Source organism: Falco cherrug, chromosome 4, assembly GCF_023634085.1.
Source record: "Falco cherrug isolate bFalChe1 chromosome 4, bFalChe1.pri, whole genome shotgun sequence".
Classification (NCBI taxonomy): Eukaryota; Metazoa; Chordata; class Aves; order Falconiformes; family Falconidae; genus Falco; species Falco cherrug.
Genome location: NC_073700.1, coordinates 89,413,603 through 89,433,469, shown reverse-complemented (window position 1 = coordinate 89,433,469; position 19,867 = coordinate 89,413,603). Strand labels below are relative to the sequence as shown.

Here is a 19,867-nt window from a genome sequence, read left to right as displayed (position 1 = left end):
GATATCATTCTGTTCAGCCTTAATCTCTCAAAACTACTGCATATCAGGGCCACCAGTGTATTTTTTTAGAGAAATAGATCTTAAAACTGATACCAGGCTTTGGAATATTAACTTGGTATTTTTTGTTAAAGGATATATTGTTTGGAGAAATCACAGGTTCCAGTGATGAAGAAGTTGATTGCGGTGCTTCTGCAGTGGAGGATATTTTACAAGATGACCAAGATCAGAGTTGTGATGTGTTCAGCCTCGACGAGGAGTGCAGCAAACAGAGCAGATCATGTGAGCATGGCCTTGATGCAGAAATCTCACATAGCCTAAGTTGGAATGAAAAGAATGTTCATATTGGTCCAATGATGTCAAGCAAGGAGGAGAGAGATGCTGAAACAAAGCAAGCTGAAGTTGCTTCTTTAATTACAAACATGGAAACTAACAAAGATTGCTTGGAGAATTCTGATAATATAGAAACTGAGAAGAGAGAACTAACTGATGCAACAGCACATGAATCGGAAGCCATCAAAGAACAGAAAGGAGATAGTGAGGACACGCACAGTGAAGAGGGTTGTTCTTCAGCTGATTTTATGTTAAACAGTTTCAAGCCTCAGAATCAGATGGAAAAATGTAGTGAGGTAGAGCAAACAGAGGAGAATGTCATCTTAATTAGAGCTGTTGCTTATGAAAAATCACATGAAAAGCATGGTGAATTAATGAAAGCAGAAAGAGATAGATTATCAAGAGAGAGAGAAACTCCCAGGGCAGTTTCTGTTCCCCAAAATGTTGCTCATTTGCCATCTGAGCAATGTATTATGCTTCAAAGTGAAGATTCTGAGGAGCAATCTGATGTGTTGATACAGAATGAAGTGGTTGAAAATGAACCAAAAAATGTAATCCAAGTGACTAACATGGCAAGTGATGTAGGGGAAGACATAGAACAAATGATAATTGGAGAGGAAATAACAGCTGCAATAGAGGTGAAAGGACTCTCTGCAGAGGCAAATAACGAGAGAGAACTGTCTGAAAATGTATTGTCTGATTTCAGTAGTTCAAAATCCTTCCCTGAAGTGAAGTGTCCTAAAGAACTAATGATGCAGCACACTGGGGAGAGAATAATTATAGAGACTGAGGCAGACGCTGGAGCTGTTGAGATCTCTGCACACTCTCAGTCCTCTGAATTAAACCGTGACAATGAAGAGATACTGGAGAAACAATGTGTACAGACAGTAAAAGATGAAGCGGACAGAGAGCGCAAACCAGAGACTGTTAAGGTTTCTAAACATTACTTATCTGTATCTGCTATAGAAGGAATCAGAAATTTACTGAGTATGGATGATATAGACAAAAGTGTAGGTATGGAGAGGGCTGCTTTGTCAGCCTTTCCAAAGGAGGATGAACAGCTCAGAACGGAAGACATTAGTATAACCAGACCCGAGACGACTGAACTAGCCATGAAATTTAACAGAGAAAGTGTTCTAGAAATAGCTGAACCATCAGAGCTACGCCATAGTGTAGAAAATGGAGAATTAGTAGATATAAAGGAGGAGGTATATTTAAAAGGCAAACCACACCAGGAAGAAAATGTTAGTAATTTACTGCAGGGGAAATCAGACTTGGGAAGTATACTTGTGCTACCGAAGATGGCAGGCATTATTGATACAGAAAGCAGTGTAGCTAAGTGTGAATCCTCTGTGTTAGATTTGACAGAAATAAAAGGTGAAATAAAACAACCTGAAAACCTGTGTAGTACATTGGAACATGGGTTGTCCAAATCTCAAGACTTGGGAGTGTTTGAATCTCGGACTGAATTCAAAGTTAATCCAGAACATTTTGGAGAGGAAAGCAGTGAGCTGTTAGAAAGAGTGGATACCATTGAATCTGTCTTAGTAGCTCAGGCACAGTATGCAAAACCTCTGAATCAGTTCTTGGTAACTGAAAATGTTAAATGTGATGAAATAAAAGGGGAATTAAATAAACAAAGTAAAGAATTGTTGACTGAGACTTGTTCCAGTTCGTTTAACTGGGAGGAGAATGTTGTGAAGAAAAATAGCATTTCAGAGATCATCTGCCAGCCTGCTTCAGAAATGGATTTTAATAGTGACCTGGCTTTTTCTTCTCAAGGGGACTTGGAGTTGGACTCTATAAATGCTGAAGAAACAGATTCTTCTGTGCAATTGGGAATTGGCTTGGAATCCACAATGCCTCCTGATCTAAATTTCAGTCTTCAGAAAGTTGTCAGTTTTGCTAAAACTAATTTCACAGAAAAGGATGCTTTTTCCTGTACGTGGGAAAGCAAAGGGGACAAAAATTGTGTTGCAGGTAGTGCATTTAACTGTTCTTCAGAAAGCTTGGAAGAGGGTGCTGAGATCCTGTCTGCTGAAAAAGACATGTGCAAAGAACTGGACTGCTCTGAGAGGGGATACATACACAAAAATGAAGTGAAAATTTTAGATGAGGAGGAACAGCCAGTAGATAAAGGACCTCAGGCATCTGTTAAATCACAGATCCTGGATGCAGATTCTTGTAATAAGAATATTTCTCTTCTCCAAAAGTTTGATTGTCAAGAATCAGGATGCAGGACTTCTATGTGGGAGGTTACAACAGATCCTTCTAGAACTGGTTCGCCAACAGCCAGGGTAGAAAGCAAAGAGCTGAGTAGTTTTGAGGCAGCTGGGAAAAATGCCATAAAAAGGTCTACAAATTATTTTGATATGTCAGAGCAGAGCAATGAATCTGAAGAGAAAGACTGTTCTATACAAAAAGTTAGATGTGCAAAACGTTCTGAATGTGTTCCTGTGTTCAGAAAGGAACTGAGAGCTTCCAGGAGAATTGCAGTGGGTGCTCTGGAAACTGGTGCAGTTGTTGATGGTGATGGCCAAGTATGTGAACTTCCTTCAACAACGCACCCAGGAGATGCCTTGGCAGTTAGCCATCTAAGAGCAGACTCTGTGGTGGATGTGGATACACACCGTGAAACTAACAGCTCTCCAGGTACTGCAAATGAGTTATTGAGTGGTGTTGGGGAGGGAGACTTAGCCTCTTCGAAAAGTGAGTGTCTGTTAGTAACCTCTGAAAATAATGAGGGTGCTTACAAATGCACGGTAGACTCTAACAGAGCTGAATGCATCAATGATGGTGTGGAAAATCTGTTAAAAACTGGGACATCAAAAGAAAACCCTGTGATGCAAAGTGCTTCAAAAAATAGATCGCCACTATGCCACAAGCTAACCAGTTTCTCAAAAACTAGCAGACTGGGTATAAAAACCAGTAAACTAAATACAGGAATGTTAGCACTTGGCAGTTCCTTAGAAGAAAATTATTATGAAAAACTTGAGTCAAATATGGAGCAGAGTCTACTACACGATGTTGATATGCAGGTCACCATGTCTGAAGAGCATAATCAGACTTGCACTGATTGCAATAGAGGAGAAAACAACACTGATGTTATCCTAGATGGTAGCAGTACAAAAACATTTTTTGTCAAGTATTTCCCAAATCCAGACGTATCCGTTGTAGAGGGCAGTTGTCAGACAGTTAGGCAGCCTTCTGAGCCACAAAAACCAGTATTTGAGAAGCTCTGTATGTTGGAGACAGAGTCTTGTGTGGATGTTGCTCTCAAAGAGAGCAATAAATTGAAGCGCAAAAAGCAAGAACCATCTGAAATCTTGACTGTTTCCACCAAGACGGCTGCCCAGGTGATGCATGCCAAGCTATCCAAGAGGATGTTTCAAGGTAAAAGAAGAATAAAGACTTTCAAAGATAAACCAACTCAGCCAGTTCTTGCAAATGCTGATACTTCTGTGCCAACAAAATGCTCAAGTGAGACTATAAATAAAATCAGGCAAGAGATGGGTCCTCCTCTGCCCCCCTTGCTACTGCCTTTGATTGCTACTCCTCCAAAAGCATGTACCGTGTCCCCAGTGATGTCCTCTGCCGGTCGAGCCTCTTTGCTTTCCCCTCTTGAGGACCTGATATCCCCACTACGTGAAACTCCTGTTCCTCCTCTCATGTCTCCATTAACAGATACTCCAACAGTAAAATCTGCTCTTTTATTTTCTCCTCCCTCACCCTCAGAAATGGCAGTAGGTCGAAGGATTCACTCCTCACCTTTGAAGTTTTGTACTTCTATTCCAAAGCATGCCCTTCCTGTTCCAGGAAGATTACCTCTATTGGCAGCTGACAGTACTGCTCCAGGTGCTCCTCAGGAGAACTCTGTGAAAATTTTGGACACTATGTATCCTGAGCTGTCTGCCAGAGCAAGGACATTAAACATACTGAAAGGCAATATTCAGCTTAACCGATGTGCTTTTTCAGACAGCCAAAGTCTGCCAGGATCTGTGGCTCAGATCGGTGGGTTCAAAGAAATTGCGTCTACATCAACTGCTTTTGTGAAAACTGGGAGCAATTTAAAATCCGATAGTGGCAAAGATCAAGACAAAGATATGCAAAATCAGCAATTGTTTTCAAGCTCATCACATCAGCTTGAAAAACGGACCTTGTTGCCAGTGTCTATGCCAAGAAGTGCAAAGAGACTGAGGTTGGACAGTGAACCACCAAAGCTGGAGCCCAGTGATATTGCTGCTATTGGAAATACTAAAAATACAACCTCTGAGGTGCAGGAGGCTTTCCATGACAAAAGCTGTGAAATCAGTGATTCAGCACAGAGTTCCAGTGTAGAAGCATCACTACCAGTAAAGAATGCTATTGATCCTGACTGCCAGGAAGTGTCTTTGGCATTGAAGAAGATTGCTGAATCCTGTTTTGACTTGTTACCAGTTATTAAAGGTCATATGTATGCTGGTAATATCTCAAAGATTCCAATAATGAGAGATGAAGAGAAAGAAGTTGTCTATGAATTTGGTATTAAAAACAAGGTAAGTAGCATAACTTTTGATTTTGTGTTGTAACAATGATTTCAGATGAAAAGAGTATGAGTACGTAGTCTTTGAACTCTCAATTGTTCAGGCGGTCTGTAGTGCAGGAGGGTAGTCTTGAAAGGTTATCACACATCTAAACTTGTATAACTCGAGAAGACATAGAACTTCACAAGAAATTACGATTCAGTGGTGTGTCCAAGATGCCAAGCTGCGTTTGTAAATATGTTTGCTTTCCTGATGTGTGTGTAAACCACTTTATTTTTGCATCATTTCCTTGTAGTGGATAGTATTTACAATTGTAGAATGATTTCCTCTAAAAGTGCGAGGTTCGATTACCTTTTTTTATTTTTTCAATTACGGTAAACGACATTGTATATACAATAGTGACATACCCTTTCATTCCATGTTTACCTTTATTATTCTACATCAGGTTGTTCCAATGAATTGTATTGGAAAAATCTTTCATTAATTTGTTTCTGAGAACTTGCTTAGAATCCGGGTTGAAAAATCTGTCTTAAATTGCCATCTTTCTCATAGAAAAGTTGTGGTCTGCAACAGAGCAGTTCACCAGCTGATGCATGATATTTTGCCGTGTCAGTTCTTGAATGTAATTAGGTTCTCTGCAGAAGTTGCTTCCAAGTTGTCAGGTCATCTTTGTTAGGAGTTGCCAAATCTGTAACTCCCTGTAACAAGAAGGAAGGCTGCAGCAGCTTTATGTTTCCAGGTCCAGCCAGTAGCAAGGCTGAGTACGTACTGAGTACATACTCCTCAGAGGCACACATGCATGCAACGCACACGTCATCTTGTTTCCTTCTCTGGCTGATCAGGGTGAAAGCCTGGTAGTGGAAAATACATACATACATATAGGCAGACTATGGATCCTTCCAGTAACTAACATCAGATACTCAGTATATCCAGTAGGTGACTGCTGTTCTCCCCACTTGTCTCAAGCACCGACAGACTTGCAGACACAGAAGCGCACACGCATCTCTCCAGTAGCTGGTCCAGAGCTATGGCTTTACCTGCATCTGACCCTCAGATCCCCGGTCTTTCAGGTAGCTGGCTTGGACCTTCTGGTTCCTCATGAGGCCAACACTCAGGCTCCCCAGTATCTGCAGGTACCCAGTCTAAACCTGTAGCCTCCCCAGCACCTGGCTTCTGAGCCTCTCGTTCTGTTCCCCACATTTAGCCCACCCTCTAAACATCCTATACTAAGTCTTGTACAGTCACAATATTCTCCTTCCTTGCATCTCATATTGAGTCTCATGTTACTGTAGAGAGTAACACACCCCCCCACCTCCTGCATTGTGTAAAGTGATCCGGGGAGAGACTGCTGTGGGCTCATCTCTTAAGGCTTACCTGGACAATGGGCTGTGTGTCCTCCTATAGCAGCTCTGGGTCAGCCAAGTCAGCGCTCCGTTTGCTCCGGTTATGTTAGCGGGGTTCCTCTACCTGTCATTATTGCTCTCCTCGCTTTTTGTTTGAGGAAGATAGTGTTTAATCACATAACTAAACAATTTATTTTTAAGTAATAGTAGCCCTATTCTGCATCTATTTAAGACATGTTTATTCTGGGAGGTTGTTCCTCACTCTTTTTCTTTTGCTGGTTGCCTCTGATTTACTTTTCTGCATTTTTACATGTATGCAAACAGCATGCTTGCAAATAAGATAGTAGGGGTTTTTACTTGTCATACTATTATAATGTTACCAAATATTCTCAAGTCTATAGTAGGCTAACAATACATTTTGTGCCTTAAAGCATTTAGCAGAGTCCTTGCTGCATGCTATTCTCAATAAACTCAAGGCTCAGAAGAATGCCACGAACTACAATTTCAATCAGGCTCTGTGTCGAGTCTATACGGGAATTTGTCGACAGCTGGGAGATATGGAAAGAGCCCGCCTTTTCTGCTATAGCCTACTTAAAGAAGGTATAGTATGGCGTAGTGGTCTCATATCTTAAATATACCATGTATCTTTGCTGTAGTGTTGCAGAATGATTATGTTTATAAAAACAAACAAAAATGCTGTAAAAGGGACATTTTCCTTGGAACTTTTTTCTGTAGTGCAGAAGTATAGACTATTGTAGAAAAATTTCCCATCTCACCGTTCCTCCATATGTCTGTGTCAGTTTGGTCCTGGGTTTGGTCCCCAGACCTGGGGTCTTAGTAGTCTACTAATTTTTCCAAATAAATATTTTATTTAGGATTCTCTGTGCTTTCAGTTTTTGCCTTGCAATCTCCAAAATGATAATGTGATTCCAGGGAATTTTGTACTTTCTTTTAGTAGCATTTTTTTATTTTAGTTGAGTAGGCACTGATTCATAAAGCAAGTATGAGTTAAAAACATGTATTGGCTTAAAATAGTGTCAGGAGTTGGGGAATACCTTGATCAAAACCAGTGTGTTTGTACAACGTGTCCTCCTTAAAGTTTTATTACTTCCCATTATCTAAAGTCCTCCTTGGTTGAGAGTTTGTTTTTTTTATTTTGGTTCCCTTTCTCACCGCTCCCCCCCCCCCCCCCCCCCCCCAGTAGCAAGGTCATACATACATACATACTATCACTGTGCTAAATTAAGAGTCTGTCTTAGTTCTGGAAGGACTTTGCTTGGTTTGAAAATACCAAGGTGTCCAGGGCTCAAAACAGTGTATTGGTATCTGTGTTTGAAATTTAAAATTCAAGAGCACTGAGGAGCAAAATGCTACAACTTTTGCTTGCTTCACTTAGTGGTTGGTTGTTTTCTATATAACATCCCTGTCTTTTTTCTTTTTTTTATCTTATTAAGGATTGGGATTTTATTTTGTTCTTAATTATCTTTTTGTTGGATTGCAATATTTTTGTTTGGTTGTTTTTTTTTTTCCTGGGTTCTTTTTGGAATTCCTGTTTTCTTAGCTGTTTTTCTGTCCTTCATGTAGTCCATCATAACTCTTCTTTCACTTTTTTCATGTTAATAGTTTCAGTGCTGCACCATGTCAGAAACTATTACTTGTCAGGTACTTTCTCTTAGTCTAAATTAATGGTTAAGCCTTTCATTTGCAGTACCTCGGTACTCTGTCTTTTTGTGAGCTCTTGCACATGTTAAACATTCCCCTTTTTTTCCTCCTTTTTTTTGGGTAAGATCCAAAATTCAGTACGTAAATGCAGATTTTTGTTGAATGATTTTCTATTTTATACTCCGAACTGCATAAATTCCTGTTGTGGTTGTCCTTTGCTTTTATTGTTATATTTTGAGTGTGAATAGCTGTAAATACATCTTAAGGGTTGTTTGAGTTTTGTTAAAATATGTTTATTTTTTGTTTGATTACAATGCATTCTTTTTAGGGTTTTCTTTTTCATGTAATTTCATATATTAATTCCTATTAGAATTATGCCAACATGAAGCATGAGAGATGTGCTAGCTACACAATTGCCAAATTGACTATAAAGAGTCAGTACCACTGCGTTAGACTTGTCATCTGTTCTCTTCTTGTCTGTCCTTTTTTGTTCTGTTCTTCTTTCACATATTCTGACTTAAATGACTAAATTGTTATTTTTCTTTTGTTATTTTTCCTTTTACCCCTCCTCTGTTCCCCTCCTTTTTTTTTTTTAACTTGTCTTCTTTTGATGCCCCTTTAACTCTTACTCATCACTGGGTGAGTCTCAAGCATTCCAAATTCATCGGCGGGCAATTCAAGTTGCAGCATGTAGATAACTCTAGTTTAGCAACAGTCCTTGTTCTGACAAAAAAAAAAGTTCATTCTTATGTGACGAGGGGTTTCAAAGCAGAGAAGGTCCATCCAGGAGACTGGGTGGAACTCTGTAAATTCTTTATGCTCAGTGAATCCATTAAAGCTTCTTGATTTGATGTATTCTCATATGTTGTCTAGTTCTTAAGGTCTTTCTAAAAATGTAGAAGTTATGCTGAATTGAAGAGGGAAGACACGTAGCTTTTTATAGTAGAAGTAGTATTTCAGGCATATGTATTGCAGTATTGCATTTCATGCACAGAAGCTGTATCTACTTCTCGCTTATTCCAATTTACTTGTTAGTGCTTGCAGTCTACACGCTCATGTTTTATCGTAATACTTTTGCTGTGAAGATCTCTGCTTTGGTGTTCAGAAGGGACTGTTAGCTTCCCTTTGATGGCCTGGAACTCTCCTCTCTTACTCGTATAGTTCTGGACATGTAGTTGTCAGATACTAGACTGGAATGAATGTAATGGATGAGGTTTCACTTTTTTAATGTCTGTGGAAATAAAAATTTTGACATGCATCATTCTTACGCGCTCACTTACAACTTGTATAACATATAATTTCCCTGACAGAGTCTGGGAAAATCGCTAAGCGACATCAGGTTTCATACTTTATTTGTGTGAAAGTTCTTAGCAAAGTTTATTTTTTTTATGTGGATTTCGTGCTTGTACGGGTGCAAAGTGTTAGCAAGCACTGTGGATTTTTGCTGAAGACCTGATTTTCACATTATTACACATCTCGGGAGTATTTTTTTCTTTTGGACTACCACTGGTTTGATCCAGTGATCAGAGTGCTTGTTTGTGGCTAGAGTATATTAGGTAGGCTTCTGGAGTGCATCTTCCAGTTTAATTTCATCCTAAAAGAATCCAGTTTCAGTGCTCCAAGACCACTCTACTTAGTGAACTAAAGTGCAGTAAGAAGGATGAAGGGGGGGACCAACCTCAAAATGCAAAATAATAGGTCCTTTTGCACTGTTGTTGCACACTGAAGTCCAATGAAGCCTTCTCATTTTTTTTTTCCTTACAAAAAAAGAATGAAATTACAATGGGGGTGGTAGCTGAAGTGGTGATTTTATTTTTTTTTCTTGAGCCTTTTTTTCTTATTTAATCTCAGGACTGAGATGTGCTAGTATGACTCCCCTTCCCTGGGCTGCAGTCATGTGACTTCTATGCCGCCTTTCCCAGTTAACCTGCTGAAGAGCGTACTAGCTTTTAATGCCCAAGTATCTTTCTTTTTTTTTAAAAATGTTAAAAATTTACTTTGTTCTGTTTTTTTTCTTCTTAGACTTTCCAGACGCCGAAAAAATGATTTTATTTATCACAAACATATGGTCTGACATATTTGTCTTCCAAGGTGCAATTAACAAAGCTATGCAATTAGTTGTCAGGCAGAGTGCAAGCAGCGAGATGCTGGCCTGTATGAGCGCTTATCTCAGCTGGGAACAGGTAATGTCTGCTCTTGTGTTCCGTGGCAGCTTGTGTCTGCAGTGGTTGCTTTGCTGGCCGAATCAAACCAAGCAGCGTACTGGGGGAGGGTGTGGAGGTACCTGTGACCCTGCCGTGGCGTCGGTTACAGTTCCACAACCAGTGTTGCTTCAGGCCTTTGCCCTCGGGTTGTCTAGACCCTGCTAGAATACAACACTTTTCTGGTTTTCCCTGTTAAATGCTAATCCCTCTATTAAACATGAAAAGTCAACAGTTTTTATACTTTGACTGGCATGTTCTTGGACTAGGGAATTCTGTCCCTCTATGAAACTGTGACTTTGAGGTTCTTTGAGGTGGTTTGTTGTTGTTGGGGTTTTTCAATATGTATTGGGTTTGTCTCTGTGTAGTACTTAATTATTTATTATAGTTAATTTCAGGATGAGCCTGTCTCTTTTTACTCATGATCTTTCTGCGAGGTAGACTGTAAATACCCATCTATCACCAAAAAACAATAATCAGCCAATTCATTTCATAAGCAATTGGCATCATCAGTACAAAAGTGTAGTGATGGCAGAAGAAGGACGACCAGTGTAGTGTTAAGGACTTCTGAAATTTGACCTCAAGTCTTTGAGCCCTTGGATGAGTCATTTAATTTCTGTCGGTTTTCAGCAGGCACGTACTGCCATCCTGAAAAGGATGTTGCAAAGAGGAAAAATTGAGACACACAATGTCAGTGGGAGCAAATTTACATCATGCAGATGGAAAGCTGGGGGTACTTTGCTTCTGGAGGAGGCATGTGTGTAGCAGGCTTGTGATTTGCTTGAAGGCTTGGGCCCCAGGAGTTTTGAAAACTGCGTACCAGCGCCAGGCTTGCCTGGTAGAAATGCTATAGTTCTGTAAATACCAAGTGAACAAAATCATTGTGTTTCATAGCTCACCTATTCCCCATCCAAACATGCTGCTCCACAGCTGCCTTGGGGACTGCAGCTAGGCTTACTGCTGTCAGCATAGGCTTTAGGTGGTGTACCCACTGGAAGAAGCATGATGATTTTTTTAAAATTTTTTTTTAGATTCAAAACCAGCCCTGAATTTAGTATGTTACCACTGGAATTACAGCCCCTCTAAACCTCCTGATTTAGTGGAGTGGAGTGAGTTAAGAATGCATGGATTTGTATATGTTTCTTTGGATTACATCACAGTTGTGATGTAGCACTAAGCTCTGGTATTCAGAGGGTACATTTCTTCACATAAGCTTAATGCAATCCCGTTTAGCAAAGAATTTGTATTCTTCATTCTATTAGGTTACAACTTTCAGTCCCATGCTGACAGTTGCATGTATGTCTCAGTAAATGTTCCTGGAAATACTAATTCTGTGCATACACAGTGCCTACCTTCTTTATGGATCCTTATGAAATATGAGAGCTGCTGCAGCTAGAGAGAAGGATCTCGGGAATTTCTATATTGATGATAGCAGATGACATCATCCTATCTGTAAGATGTACTCTACTTAAGTGGAAATACAGGGACAAATTTCAAGTGGATTGTGGTCGACAGTCTGTCATACATATAATTTTTTGAGACAGTTATTCTACTTATGCAAGTAAAGCTCATGTTGGATGGGTATTTTATTTCTTGGTCAAATTATGCCGTTTCAGTGACTTGCAGAGTTGCAGCACTTGCCAATTATACGAGCTTTTGTACGGAGGAGATACGCTAAGCACTCACAGTGTGTATGTGATAAGCTTAGACTTTTTTGTAGTCGTTCAGATACTGAAAGGATGTTTGTTTTTAAACTTTCTTGCTTGTCCTAGCTATTTAATTAACAGAATTGTTTCACATGACATGCTTTCAGTTATTACTACCTCAGCTATTGGAGTACTTGCTTGGAAATTAGCCCTTAATGAACAACAAACAGTAACAGATTTCAGCATCAGAAAATAATTAAAAAAAAACCCCAAACCAAAACCAACTTACAAAGTGAGCAGGATTAGTCTAATCTTCTTGCACTGGAAAACACTTTTCTGACATTCAAGCTTCACTGAGATCAATGAATGAGGTCAAAAAAAAAATCATCAAATTGTAGGAGGCAGGAAGAGGGTGCCTGAGAGGAGAGAAGAGGGAGGGTTTGTGAGTTTTATTGCTTGGTTGGTTTTTTTTCAAATTCTCCTTTTACTCAAGAAAAATACTGATTACATGAAGATTTTGGTTTATGTACTCCTTTTGTTTGTGTTAAGTCAAACCTGAAGTTGAATTTATGGTGTAAGATACTGTGGACAGTCATAATCAAATATATGTAAAAAGTTTGTTTCTGGGTTGGTAACGTTTCATGCATTAAGATAATCACCTTCTAAAATTCCAGAGTTCCTCTGTAGATGCTGGTATTATGGTCTCAAACCTGCTTTTAGAAATGCAGTCATGTCCAAAAATAGAATTCCAGCTAAGTGAGCAATATGGAGAAGATCTGAGTGAAGATGCTTGGCAGTATGTATTTGCTGTTGATCTACTCTGCTCCCACCTGAAGTGGGACTGGACACATGACAATGTTATAAGGTATGATGGCAAGCAGTTCTTTCACATGTTTTCCTGTGTAGTTTTTTTTGTGCTTTGTTTTGGTATTGGGGTTTTTTTGTTTGTTTGTTTTTTTCTTTCAAATTTGAGACATTGTGACTTAGCTTTTAATATAGTAAACCATTGCATAGAAACATAGAAATGAGGACGTTTTAATCTGATGAGACCTAGACAAATGTGTTTGTGTGCCTTATTTTAAGACAGAATGAGCGATCAATGAGGAAATACAGCATGTTATGGTACCGGTCCAAGAAATTAACAGTGTTTGAACTGTTCTAATAAAGAATTGCTTTAAAATAGGTATATGTGGACAATTGTGGAAAATGTTCAGGTGGGTTGTTAGTCAACAAAGCAAAATGATTGGTTGTCTTCCTCTGGATTTAACTGTTGAATTCCCTTCCCCACCATCACTAGAAAATGAGGGTGGAACTTTTGATGTGTAAATAGCTCTCCTTCAGCGCTGAAAGTGAAATGTGACTATTAGTGTACTATACCAATTTCAGTCTGATTTTAATTCTAAAATAATTATAATACTGAGGTTCAATGTATTGAATTTTCTTTGAATCCTGTAATCCAGTGCATGGACTGCTACCACAATTAACGTGGTTTGAAAGACTTCATTTTGATACTGACACTGCTCTGGCAGCCCCCATTTTTTGTGCAGAGGTTACATAACCAAGTATAATTTGCAAAAGTACGGCATGTGTGTAACTACGACATAAAGTATTGTTGAGTATAAAGTAAATGCAAATAACGTATGATCATCATCAAGTCTTTTATACAAGTTCCATGCTTTCAAATAGGAGGTTATTTTTGGTGACATACTTTTGAAATGAATACATATTAGCTTCAGTGAAAGGTATGTCATTTTAACTAAGCCATACAGAGTTGATAGTGTGGAGTTTTGCTGGTAACAGGTTAACTAGATTTATTAACATCATTTTGAGGATTAAAAAAGTCTTATTGGGTTCTTTCAGATTTAAAAACAAGCGTCAGTTCCTACTTGTAACATGCAAACTGTGAATTTTCAGTCATATAAGAAGCTTGCGTAACATCTCAGCATGACATTTAAAAGTAATGTGTTTTCATATACATCTATAAAGTCAGCGGAGTAAGTTCTTGACTTTAGGTAGAGGTGCAGAACATTGCAGGGAAATGAATGGCAGATGAACAGCAATACTATTCTGAAGAAGAGTGATTGCACCAGAAATTTAGCTTTCATTACTTGGGTTTAAAACCTTTACATTGTTCAGATTTGTGGATGCTTGGAATAGTAAAGAGTTTCCCTAGAAGGTGAATTAAAGGTGCAAGTGGAGCTATGGGAATACATGGTAAACAAAGGAACTATTTGCATTCATTATGGTACGAATATTGTACCACCCCTTCATGCAGTACCAGATTGTCAAATTAATTTGTCTTCCACAGCAAAGTGCTTTGGCCATCCATGGATAAATGGATAAAAAAGAGAAAGGGGCATGAAACTGCTCAATCCGTTCCTGATAGTGTTATAGCATTGACACTCAGGCTAATTGGTACGTAGTCCAAATTCTTGTTGAACTTCTGCTTTGTGTAAGTATGTTCTTTGAAAGCGTCAGCCTGCCTGGAAAGTGAATTGGAGTATTTTTGCCCTTTTTTTTTTTTTTTTTTTTGTCTCCACTTTCTTCACAAATTTTACCTTAAAAGCCAAACTTTTATAGTCCTATGCAGATATTTTCTGTTTGTCAGCCTGTAGAAAGTATGTACTTAATTTTTGAGAGATGTTACTCTGATTTCACAATAACAAATACCAACGTTTCATGTATTTAAAATGAAGATATCTGTAGCTACATATACTTTATAGCAAAGTGTATAAAATAAGGTTTTGTGTGCAACTAATACCTCTTCCTGCAATTTTAAGTTAGATTTCATTTATTTGGGATCTAGATGGCATTCAAGGTAAATAGAAAACTTCAATAGATCTTTTCAGTATGTAGGCTATATAATACTGTTTGCTAAACAGAGATTGCGTTCTTTGAGAGTTTTATACTTAGAAATTGTAAACCTGCAGGAGGTTGGCTCAATCTGACGAACAATGGCTTGGGGCCTTTAGTCACAAAAGGAACAGGACAGCTCTTGTTCCCAAGACAACATGGTAACAAGAACGACTAGTTTTTGTGATTTAAGATGCTTCAACAGACAGTTGGCAAGTCTGAAAATTAGGAAGTTGACTGTCTAAACTTTACTATGTAGTAACCTTTTTTTGTTTCAGGTCGATTGGGCCAAATAGGTTTGAAGGAAGGATGTCTTGCTGCAGTGAAGAATGTCAGTTCTGTAATTGGACTGTTTGTACGGCATGCAAAAGATGAAGGTAATGTTTATTTAGAGGAACTTTACTGTAACATCTGCAGTGTGAAGTTTTGCCTTCTGTTCTGTAAGGAGAACATGCACAAAATGAGACACACACGCCAAAACAGCCTGCTTGTGCAGTGCTCTGTTGGTGCATAACAGTACAAACAGGTTTCAGTTCGAGTCCCGTTCTCTTCCAAAGTTAATGAAGCATGTGTATTACCTTCTGTTAGAGACGCAGAACAATTCTGAGAGAGTTTCAGCCACCTTGGAATTACACTGCATGTGACAGCACATCAGCCTCAGAGAACTTAAAGGGCCATCTTCACTTGAACAGTAATAGCTAATTTGTTACCTGAGCAGCTCATGCCAAAGCTTGCTCCTAGCAGGATCGTTGTATTGGGAGAGGGTTGCAAGAAGCCCAAATTTCTGGCTGAGACAATACAAGGCAATTAGGGCAGCAGAGATCTATGTTGCTCAGTTATTCTGGATGTTAAGTACATTTTGCAGTGAAGCATTGGCTGATGTTAGGGAGCTGCTTTGAACCATTTGTATAGCTGCTTTTCCTTGCAATCTCAAGTTCTTCCGAGCGAGTGCTATATGTCTGTCTCTATTTCAGACTGTGTAAACCTGACTTCATGAAAGTCTGATCACCCTTAATTGGAGTAAAACGACTACATGCTCAAATCTTTTATGCCCTTTGAATACTGAAAACCTGCTGAATTTAGAGAACTGGAAAGGGCTAGTATAAAATCAGATGTTGGGCAATTTGCGTGCAGGTTGTCATCTCTCTGCTTTCTGGTTTTAGGCATCCCTGTTGCTGATGTATTTTAATTCCAGTTCTTGAACTGATAGTTTCTTTAGATTCAGGTTTCCCAACACCATTTTATTGCATATCAAAGCATCTATAAGCTGATTTGTGTTACCTTTTCACAGGTGTTCCCTGGGGTGTGCAGCTGGCAGCCGTATATTCACTGTGTGACTTGGGTGCAAGCAATCCAGAAGGTATTGTTGAGACCATCCATGCTTGGAGAGCAACAGTTCTTAACAACATCCCTTCTGCTGTCACAAGTGGCATAGCTGAAATCACCTGTCTGTGTAAAATGGAGCTAAACTAAAATGTAGGGAAGTGGACTGATCTAAAGGAAGAAGTGCCTTATTTTACTAAGCAGTAGTTGGTTCCAGTTAAAAACAATACAAAGTGGTGTGTCCGCTTTTATTCTTTTAACAGAATGTCTGCTCACACAAAGTAAGCTCAAGTATTTTAATTGGCTTTTCTGTTTGAGGGAAGAGTTTTAAAAAAATAAATAAAAAGACTTGCTTTTCCTAATAGCTGATCAGTGATCTGAAAACCAGTACATTTGTGATGCCTAAGGTATTTCTGGTTTGATGTCAATAAAAATAAATAATAGTTTCCATTATTTTACTCCCATCAATTTGGAGCATGGCCTGTTTGACACCACAGAAGATTGAGCCTGGCTGAAAAGCCAGCTCTGTGATTTTGTACTGTATTTATAAAGTAACCATTCAAACAGCAGAACTTTGCCCAGATTCTGCTTGAGTAGTCCTCATAAACTTAATTTAAAATAGTTGTGTAAGACAGGTAGGAATTGACTTCTTGTGTAACAATCATGTATAGAGTAACAGAGATATTAAATCTCTGAACTTGTGTATATGGTATATTCTGATAATGTGTCTCACATTTGATGTTGTTCCAGTTGGGGAATTTTGTGTATGTAAATAGAATGTTGGTTCAAAAAAAGTTCACATTTCTAATGATAGCTTCACTACACTCTGTGTTTTTGTATCTTTCGTAATAAAAGAAGCAAACTCCATTGTGTCCTTGTTGGTCTTAAATAGCACTTAACCGTTGTTTCTAGCTTATATAAATGCTGCTGGGACGGGGGGCAGGAGGAAATTGCCTATGAGGTCATTTCACTGAATGAGCTGCCCATAACACTGCAGTTCTGGCCACTGGAAAGAGGGTATGTGGCATCTCTCCAGAATTTTCTGGTATACCCTGGGGGCTAGTGAGTTAGTCTTAAAAACCCATTGAAAACTTCTCTTTCCACCCCCTGGTTGTAACCATATGAAGAGGCGAGCTTTGCTAACACGGCTTCTCATTGTAGCGGGACCCAGACTCTGCCAGGCCTTTAATGTGGTGTCAGCCTCTTCTCCTTTTTTGATCATAAAAAGGTCAAAACAGAAAATCATGTTGCCTTTAGAATTTCTATAAAACACTGACATTTGAAGTACATGAAATTTGCTGGGGAAATACCAGAGCTTTCTATGACCAAAAATCTACAGCTATAGTCATTTGGAAACTAAAAAACAAACAAAACCACCCACAAAGCCATTTACACGAAAAAAATCTTCTGTTCTACTAATATGACTGTATGAGTATTTTTTTCATGTACTGGAATGTGAGCTTGATTTTAATTCTGTTGTTACTCAATACTGTCCAATCAAACTGCATATGAATAAGCAAAAGCAGAATAGTTAATACCTGTTAAACACTAATCACTCATATAAAAACACTTGTACCTCACACACACACTGTCAAATTTACAGTATTTAAAGAGCTGTAAAATGTTGCTGTCCAGAAATAGGTGACGAAAGTATAGCTATTTTCATCATATGTAAAGTTTTAACTGTATAATCCTCATTAATTAGAAATTGCATAAGTAAATTTCTCATCCACGTACATGTTCCAAATACTAAAATCCTATTTTGTGTAAAATAATTGGTCCATTAAAACAGGGATTCTGAGGTTTCTATCAGTATTTGTAGATTTTTTGCTTTCTTGTGTTCTCACATGAACATTGACCATGTAGCCTGTCCCAAACGATGTGTATCAGAGAATGTTCAGGTTTTCACTTGCTCCGTGCCGCCTTCTATTCCTAAACAAAGACATGAAAAGCCGCCTCAACTGCTAAGAGATTAATGTCAGCAATCTAGGGCCCTTTGAGACAAAATGCTAGCCGTTACAACAGATCTCAGGTTAAAATACTCGGCCCTAGTGCTTCTCCCCACCCAAATAAAAGGAAGCAGTAGACATGTGCAATCATTTATTTATTGGGGACAGTTCTGTACTACAGGCTTCTGACTTCATAGCTGTGTTATCAGGTATTTGACAGATGTACTCCAGAAAGAGAAGCCTGTTGTAAATAAATACTGGGGAGCAGTTTAACTTTTAACTTTGTGTGTAGATGAACAGGATCCTGGATTAAATTATTCTAGGAAAAATCAGATTGATGTATTTTACTTCTATAGCTGCCTTTATACTAGAAGTTCTTTTCTTAGTGTCTGTATCCCAGCATGCTGTATTGGCAGAGTCATTCCACTGTACGCTCAGACATACAGTCCTTTGCTGGAATACTAATTTGGGACATAGATAGCTTTTATATATGCTTTTAGAAGTTATATGTTTTATTGATACCTTTTAACTCTTTTTCTACAAAAGGCAGCATCTTTGAGCTAAGCTACTGTTTTTTGTTGGCCTGTTATGCGATTATTTTCCGGGATGATTCTACTTTTCTAGGTATAGTAGCAAATCTTTTCTGGTGTGAATTCATCCTTGGTTTGTCTTGATAAAAAAGAAAGGTCTGAACCTCAGATTGTTTAAAATTAAGTTCTAGTTATTTTATCAAACCCTCTAAAACTGATGTAATGTCTTTCCTAGCTTCTGCTTTCACCTGCCTGCAGTGAACAAAAAGAATTGCTGAAGCAGACACTTTAAAAAAGCCAAAGCAGTCACAGGTTTTCCTGTTTGAAATGACTAATGAAATTACATGCTCTGCTCTCCATTTTAACTGATGAAATTGCATGTACAAAGGGAAACCAGATATGTTTTCAAGGAGATGGAATTACGTGGTTAAATCGCATTGGAATATCACCATACAGCTTCACATTCTTCCAACCCTCCCTAACTTTTCAAGAAAAGCTGGAGACTGCTATCAAAAAGCTCTCAGACTATGGAGAAAGTGTTTCTTCAGAGGCAGGCTTTGTAACGCCAGTGTTACCAGGCTGAGGTCTCCATCTGCAAAATTCTGAACCTTGTTTAATTGTTCAAGGTTTTCTAGATCCATGAAATGTTAATGCTTTTGGGTGTTCTGAGCCCATCTACTGTACCCAATGCAACCCACTTTATTGAATTTTTTTCAAAGAACATTCTGGAGCGTAATGAAGCAAATAGGTGCTTAACGGGAGCCAGAAAGAAAATAAGGGATATATTTATGCAGATGGCCTGGGTTGATATTATTTTGAATTTTGGTCCTAGGTGGCTGCAATTCCTTGTGCTGCCACATCGCCCTGGGGATGTCTAAATGTCTGCTGCAGAAAATGGCCTGGGCCTTCCCAATAAAACCTGCATTTTGTTGGCATGCTTTGGCTGGGAGAGAATGAATCCAGACATGGTTTAAATATCAAGCAGGAGACAGCTTGGTACTTGGTGCAACCTATCTCCTTGGGCTTCATACACAGCCATGAGCCTGGCTCCAGAGAGCTGTCGATGATGGTGGATTCTCTGTTGATTGCAGAGGAAATAACTGGTTTGGTTTGGTTTGGTTTGGTTGTTTAAAATCTCAGCATGCTGGGGACAAATGTATTCTGTTCAGTTAGGGCTCTTCTGGGATTGTGTAATTGCTCCCTGCTTCGGCTGTGATGTGATATTGGCAGGCAGCTTCATTACACTGCTGGAATATTGGCCCAACAGCAAATCTCTGCCTGAAGACAAGAATTCTACATGTGTTAATGTAATTTCTGAATCTCTTTGGACCTCCATATACCCCTTCTTTATAACAAACATGAGCACAAATACAGAGATGGATGCCTCTTACGCTATCAGCCTGTCTGTAGATCTGGCATATTATTTTCTGATTTGGTAGATTTTCTCTGCAAGCTGGTAGGATTTCTCCCACCAGAGGTTTTATGTGATTCACAGTATATTAAAGCC

At 38.9% G+C, this 19,867-nt stretch overlaps 1 protein-coding gene across 6 annotated transcripts in view; it reads left to right on the top strand.

The window, feature by feature from the left end:
- The window catches only part of ICE1 (interactor of little elongation complex ELL subunit 1), a 39,261-nt gene extending 22,513 nt beyond the window's left edge, over window positions 1-16,748 (top strand). For 2 of the 6 annotated variants that reach the window (XM_055707709.1, XM_055707712.1), the window contains exons 14-21: window positions 132-4,865; window positions 5,924-5,986; window positions 6,628-6,796; window positions 9,881-10,041; window positions 12,380-12,570; window positions 14,014-14,120; window positions 14,837-14,935; window positions 15,850-16,748. In XM_055707709.1, coding sequence (XP_055563684.1) covers window positions 132-4,865; window positions 5,924-5,986; window positions 6,628-6,796; window positions 9,881-10,041; window positions 12,380-12,570; window positions 14,014-14,120; window positions 14,837-14,935; window positions 15,850-16,031 — 5,706 coding nt within the window. In that variant the 3' untranslated portion in view covers window positions 16,032-16,748. Of the gene's footprint in view, window positions 1-131; window positions 4,866-5,819; window positions 5,987-6,627; window positions 6,797-9,880; window positions 10,042-12,379; window positions 12,571-14,013; window positions 14,121-14,836; window positions 14,936-15,849 lie in introns of those variants that run through there. The other 4 variants (XM_055707710.1, XM_055707711.1, XM_055707713.1 and 1 more) reach the window with 4 other exon arrangements.
- Window positions 16,749-19,867: the final 3,119 nt, after the last annotated feature.